The following is a 7,016-nucleotide window of genomic DNA, read 5'->3' on the forward strand; positions in this document are numbered from 1 at the left end:
GGGATATCTCTGCTTGCTTCACAGCGGGCAGGGAGGAGGGTGGCAGATCCCCCGCCCCCCGCCCCGTAAAGAGCGAGGCCTTGCTTTTAGATGCGACCTCCCACTCCATACTTCCAGTTCCGGAGTGCTAGTCGGAGAGTAGGGAGGGGACGGAACCTTGGGACAAAATTCAGAATTCAGAGGGGCCTTGGGCCTGCAGGGAGCACGGGAAGTCCTGAAGGTGTTCCAGCACAGCGCAGAGGGTGGAGCCCAGTCTTCCACCTCCCTCCCCCCCTCACCGGGAGGCCAGGGCGGGCCAAGCACCCAGGGAGGAGGCGGTGTCCCTGGCTCTCTGCCCAAGGTGCAGCAGCTAGGCGAGGCGGGGCTGCACCAGTAGGGGCGGGCGGGCGCCCTGCCTGGTATTATAAGAGGCGGTCAGGGCACCTCGGCAATGAGCTCCCAGCTCGACTTAGCACCAGGACACTGGCGACCTGCGCTCCCTGCTCCGTTGGCCCAGCCAAGCACTCTGCCGCTGCTATGGTCTCTGCCTGGTGTTCCATTGCTCTGGCCCTGCTTTTGGCCCTGCATGAAGGTGAGCTGCCCAATCTCTCATATTGCAATCCCAGGGTCTATTCATTGGTGTGTCCTCCAGGGGCACGGTGCTTCCTTCCCAAAACCAACTGGGGGCACATAGCAGGGTGCCCACAATAGGCGCTGCCACTGCAGCGTGCAGGAACAGCGCTGGTAGCTGAGGCTTCCCCAGCCTAGCCAGTGGTTCCTGAGCACCGAGGGTGCCAACTTCCTTATTGTGCAAGAGGAGGAGCCCTGAGAGTCCCCTAACCCAGGCAGGCCAGGTGTCCTGACCTCCTCTCCACCTCTCTCTCTCCCTCCTCGGTGCAGGGAAGGGCCAGGCATCTGCCACCATGGAGCAGACAGCCTCAGCACCCAAGGGCCGAGGTCCCCACCTGCGTTTTCGTCGTTGCTCCTGCAACTCCTGGCTTGACAAGGAATGTGTGTACTTCTGCCACCTGGACATCATCTGGGTGAACACTGCAGGGTGAGCATCCACCTGGACCGTGGAGAGGGTCAAGGTGAAGGCTTTTGGCTGCCCGGCTCGCCATGAGTCTCAGATAGGATAATAGGAGAGGACCCATAGTGACTAGTTATATATCACCTCCCACGTGGGAGCCCCTGGAGTCAGGCAGAGAAGGCTTTAGACCCTTCCAACCTTAAGTGCTAGCTCCGTTTTCCAGATCAGAGTGTGGGGCCTCAGATGTGATGTGGCTTCTTCAGGATCACACAGGAGAGAAAAAGTTGTAGGTTCCTTTCCAAGTCTAGGGATGCTGGAGCTCAATCAACCACACTTCCCCTGCAGAGAATAGCCCCTGCGGTGACAGCATCCCATCCTCGCACAGACCACACTCTGTGCAGAGCACCCCCAAGTGCAGTGCCATCCACTGAGCAGACAGCCTCTCCACAAGGCAGGCACTGCTTGCAGCCGCCCCCCCACACACACAGGACAGACAGGAAGTCTGCCTGGGGTACCCAGGCAGGAGCCAGAGATGGGTTCTGCCTGCCCCATGCTGCCTTCAGGCCCCTGCATACCTCAGGTTGAAGTTTCTGTGTATGTTTGTATTTTTTTTTTCCTTCTCCACATTGCATAAGGCAAGAGGCGCTGAGCACGTAAGTGTTCGTAGAGCTAATCCACATCCAAACGCTGGCTCAGGGCGGGAACCCTGCCAGTCCCTGCGTGTCGGGTCCACCCAGAATCACTGCAGCTCCAACTGCCAGGTCACCTAAAATTAGCTGTTGACCAAAGGTGTTGGGGTGGACGAGCCTCAGGGCCCCTACTCTGCCTACTTTGGCCAAACTGGATCAGAAATGAATCCCACCAAACAAACACACACACACACACACACACACACACACCTCAAAGGTATATTTGTCACACTCTTCCAACAAGTGGGGGACCAACTGTGAGCTGGATGCTTCGCTCTGCCAGCTGAACAGGCCTCCCTTCTTCCTGGCCTAGGTAGGGGGTCCACTGAGCTCAGCGGAGCCCAGGTTTCACTGGGGCGGCAGGCTCCACTCCTTACATTCCCCTGCAGGGACTCCTAGCAGAGCAGTGTGGAGAGGCATTGATCAGGTGTGACCCTATGGCTTAATATAGGAAGGAGTGGGGTGGTCACCTTCCTGGAGGTGTGACTGACTGAACAGTGGGGACGGTCTCTGCTGGCCAGCGATGTGTTTACTAATCTCGTGTCTCTCCTCTCTTTTTCTCCTCTCCCCCCCCCCCCAAACATGTACACATTACCTTGCTGGCTTCCCGCCCACAGACAGACAGCTCCCTACGGCCTGGGAAACCCGCCAAGGCGCCGGCGCCGCTCCCTGCCAAAGCGCTGTGAGTGTTCTACTGCAGGGGACGCTGCCTGTGCCACCTTCTGCCATCGAAGACCCTGGTAGGTGGACTCCTACCCTGCAGGGGTTGGGTGACTGTTAGCTGGGACCAGGCCTGAAAACAGGGCATCTGGGAGACTAGTGGACGAGCAGAGGCCCGGAGAAGACAAGCTTCACTGGAGAGCCCATAAGCTCACTGGGTCTGCGGCAGAGTCCCTTCCCAGAGGAATACGCTCAGTCCGTCTCTCTGCTCAGCTCTCAGGTTTCTGGGAGCACATCTCCACTCCTGAGGAGGAGAGGCACAGCCCAGGTGATAGCCCAGGTCCAGAGAGTGACAGGCCCACAAAGAACCAGGCCTCCCTGAGCTTTAGGTTCTAACCGAGGTCTCTGGTACTTTATAGTTTAGAAAAATAATAATAACATCTAGAGGCGGCAGTCTGTGACAGGTACCAGAGTTGTCATTATGTCAGGGAACTTGGGTATGGGTGCCAAGTCTCCTTGGTTTTCCCATCTGTGAAGGGGTGGAGGGGGAGGGGCTGCATTCTTCCCCTCCTCTTCTTGGACCATTGAGAAAGCAAAGACGGAGTGCTCCAGTTTCAATGACAATTTACGAGAAACTCCTCCTCTGAGGCTCCAGCTGGGGTTCCACCCCTGCCTCAGTTTCCCCTGCAAGTGCAGGTGGCCAGATTCTGGGAAGGCCGGCCACTCATCTGCCTCTTTCTGAGTCTCAGAACACATTCCCAGTAGCTCACTTTTCCTTGGTACCCACCCCGCCCCGGAGGGAAAGCTGCCAGGTGTACAGTGTGGAAATGGATCTGCTCCCGAGGGCAGGGGTGGGGGCTGGGCTGGGCCTGCAGCCAGGTAGTTTCAGGGTTCTGGCCAGCCCCTCACTTGCTGCCACTTCATTCATTCAGGCCTGAAGCTGTGGTCACCCCAAGAAGCCAGGTCCCTACAGCTGTGTTAAAGACTGGCAAGACGTGGGCTGCTGAGGGAGACCTTCTGCGAAAGCTGAGGTAGGAGTGACTTCATGGTTGATGGCTTTTTGTGTGCCTTATTTTCTGTTGAGGCAGCATGGGACTTGATCGTCTCTCCTAGAAAAACAAAGGCTCAGAGAGGTCACCCCACTTGTTTAGGGTCACACAGCATTCATCATACCTGGCTATATCGAGAAGCTACGTCCCATTTTTAAAAGTTAAATAGGAAGTTTTTAGATTTACTTTTACGTGTATGAGGGGCTTTTTTGTCTGTTTGTTGTTGTTTTTGCATGTGTTTTGTATGTGCACCACATGCATGCCTGGTGCCCTTAGAAGTTAGAAGAGGGTTTCATCTATATGCAACTTCTGTGCTCTAAGAAGAGGTCATTGGATCCTCTGGAACTGGAATTATGGATTGTTGTGAGAGGTATCATGTGGGTTCTGGGAACAGAACTCTGGTTCTCTGAAAAAGAAAAAAAAAAAAAAAAAAAAGTAGAAAGTGCTCTTAACTGCTGAGCCATCTTTCTAACCCCAAGCCTGTGTTCTTAGCTACTGCATTCTGTGACCACCAGAGGTGAATTAGGGCTTGAGAGCATTGAACTCACCCAAGCATCTTCACTAGACTGGGGCTTAGAGTGAATGACTTCCATGCCATTTGCTCCTTAGATGCTCCCAATGGTTTCACCTTCCTTGGTGGCCACAGGCAGCTCAGCACAAAGCCCACAAATGTTTGTCCAAACAAGCTGTCTTGAACTATTCAACAGAGTAACCCAGGGTAGCTGGTGAGGCAGAGACAAATGGCCGAGAACCACGTCTCAGCCACAAACAGGCTTTCTGAACCTTGGTCAGGCTTCTCTGTGGTTCAGATTCTGACTTTTGAAGCAAGGAGTTAGTAATGTCCATCTTGCAGGGTCTTCCTGAGGTTGGATGCATTAGTGTGTAAGAAAATGTGTCTCTGTGGAGCTCTGGAAGCCCTGGCCATACCTGCCTCTGCCACGTGGGGCCTTAGGACTAGACAGTACCTAATGTGGCTCCTTGGAAGTCTCCATCTTTGGGAAAAGGTAGAAAAATGGTGCAGAGGTGTTAGAGTAAGCAAGCCAGGCAGCTGCGTGCACTCCAGAGCTGGCCGATAAGAAAGACTTTGCAAATATACAGTACTTCACGGTGTGCAGAAGGCACAGCACTTCACAGTTTCCAGAGAGCTTGCTTTGTACCCAAGCATTCTTCTTGCTGGCAATTCAGAGTTCTTGCTGCTCGTGTTATTTGGGTTTGTTGTTGTTGTTTGATTTGGTATGGTTTGGTTTTGAGACAAGATCTCATTCAGTATGTAGCCCAGGCTGGCCTTGAGCTCAGGGCTGTCCTATAGTCTCAGCTCCTGTAGTGCTGGGTCTAGTTGATGTTTTAAAATCAGTAAAAGAGTCTCAGAGAGGATGAACCCTGTCCAGGTTCCTAAGCCTGGCCCTGAGGCCCACCTTCTCACTCCCAGGTAGAACTCTTAAGGTAAGGAAGTAGACAGTTGCCAGTTCCCAAAAGCTGTAGCCATGAGCTCAGCCAAGATGAAAGGGCATCTAGGACCGTGCTGTGTGGACAAGCTCACCTTGCAGCAGGTGGTACAGTGCAGCTAGAGTCAGGTGACACAGTCTAGGATGAAGGAAGATGGCCGATAGAAAGGAAGGACATTCACAAAGTGTGGGTAAAGGAGAACATACGAGAGGCAAGGCGCAGGCTGTCCTTGGCAGGCCCCTTATCCCGGCAGCATCTGTTGCTGAGCGTAAGGTCTGCCAGTGGCCCCATGAGAAGACAAGTTCCTGGGACAGGTCTGACCATCCCGGACCTTCATGGGCAGACTCTGTGTGGGGCTGCAACCCCACTCTGACCAGCTTTTCCCTGAGATCAAGACTCAACCAATTCTCCTAAAAGAAGCTAGGACATCTTCTGTCTCCTGGGATGCTAACTGATCTTCTTCCGTTTCCAGGGATATCTCAGCTGCCAAGCTCCGCTCTGACAGGCTACGGCCAGAGGTGACAAGAGAGGCCATCCCTGCACACTCCAGACGGAGGAAGAGATAACATCATGAGCCGCAGGAGCGTTGAGAAAGAAGCCCACGTGGAGATGGGAGGAAATGGGCAGCTGGTGGGAGACACTATGCCTGTCTCCTGGGCCAAGGCCTCAGATGCTGGCTAGCCAGACCCATCTGATGGGTTCAGCACAAGCTCTAGCCTCTCGTACAGCAAGCAGCTCTGTGCCTTTACACTGCCAGAGCCACCCTCAGCACTTGGACACCGGTGCAGCCTGCCCGTGCTGGCTGCTGGCTACAGTCCTGCTTGGAGGAGCTATGTTAGGACAAGTGAACGCGCTGAGTCCTACGGAGTGTCTTGCAATCCAGGAGCAATTCCACAGCAGGACACAATTACCTAAGGCACACCTGGAGACTGGACAGTCATCAGGATGACTGACATCATGGCTGGCCCCTGTGGCCCTCTCTGGTTCTCCTTCCCTAGAGGTCTTGCAGCCTGCTCTCTTGGGACATTTTTTGGGAATGCAGAGCCCGCTGTGCTTTGCTTGTCTGTATATAACTTATTTGCTCTGATAACTTTGAGATTCTTATTATTTATTTTAATGTATTTTTTAGAGACTCAGTTGTTTACTTGTGAACTCATGTTTGTAATAAAAGATGAAATGGTCTTCTAGGACTTTGTCTTGGCCACAAGAGGCGGATGTCTCCTCCCAGGAGGGGGCCATTTGGGAGTTAAAAGAAGACAGGAAGAAAAGACAGTTACCACTTAAGTAGCTGGAGCCCAGGTTTCACCTGTCTCTTGCTGGGCTTCTCTGGCTGCGAAGATGCCCTCTCTAGGGTTTTGCCTGTCTGACCTGGATAGCCATCTGCAGCTGTGTCACTGGGACTCTGGGTCATATTTTCACATCACCAGAGTACAATGGCCAGGCATTCTTCAAGAGCACGTTTGGAAGGAACTAGGTCTATGAGGGTACAGAGATAATCTTCAGCTCCAGAAATCTTGTCCAGCCAGGACCTGATTAAAGGGTCACAGTATATCTGCCCTGTGCCAAGTGTGCAACCCTGTCGGTCATCAATGCTTGAGACTCAACCTCGGCCTAGCCCTGCCTCTCCCCCCGGGTCTTAGGAAGTACAGGAATGAAATTGGACACTTCTCTGGCTGATGGAACCTAGGGACAACCTGTAGTCTAGAACATTCCTGCCAGCAGCTGCCTGGACTCTTGACCAGTTCAATCTCCCATAAGCAAGCAGGCTGTGTCCTATTCCCATGGCTGGGAATGGCTGGCTCATACTGGGAGTGGCAGGCTATAACCTGAGCCAGCTGTCAGAAAATATTTATGGAGTAGGCAATAATCATTTACATACCTGCTATAACCCTGCCTTCTTCACAAAGCCAACCCCCAACCTCCTTCTGGAAGAACAGTGCACTGGTGTGATTTGAGCCCCTACTGCACTGGCATGCTCCATACTGTACTGTTAGTAACATTTACCTTCCCAGCTGTACATACTGGGGAGTAGAGACTTCCAGAACTCAGTCACACAGTATGTAAACAAAAAAACATCAGGATTGGGATCCAGACCCCATAGCATATATGTATGTGATAAATACACGTTGGTTAAATTAATGGGTCTGTACTGCAGTTTGAGCC

At 53.1% G+C, this 7,016-nt stretch overlaps 1 protein-coding gene across 1 annotated transcript; it reads left to right on the forward strand.

Moving 5' to 3' along the window:
- Positions 1-516: 516 nt before the first annotated feature.
- On the forward strand, positions 517-5,419 carry EDN2 (endothelin 2; the record flags this gene model as incomplete). The annotated part of the gene is made up of 5 exons (XM_080922036.1): positions 517-571; positions 880-1,036; positions 2,316-2,438; positions 3,291-3,389; positions 5,326-5,419. 5 exons carry the CDS (start codon positions 517-519, stop codon positions 5,417-5,419), a joined length of 528 nt encoding a protein of 175 aa, XP_080778162.1.
- Between the last annotated feature and the right edge of the window lie 1,597 nt (positions 5,420-7,016).

The sequence above is a fragment of the Micromys minutus genome (genome assembly GCF_963924665.1).
Source record: "Micromys minutus genome assembly, chromosome: 9".
Lineage (NCBI taxonomy): Eukaryota > Metazoa > Chordata > Mammalia > Rodentia > Muridae > Micromys > Micromys minutus.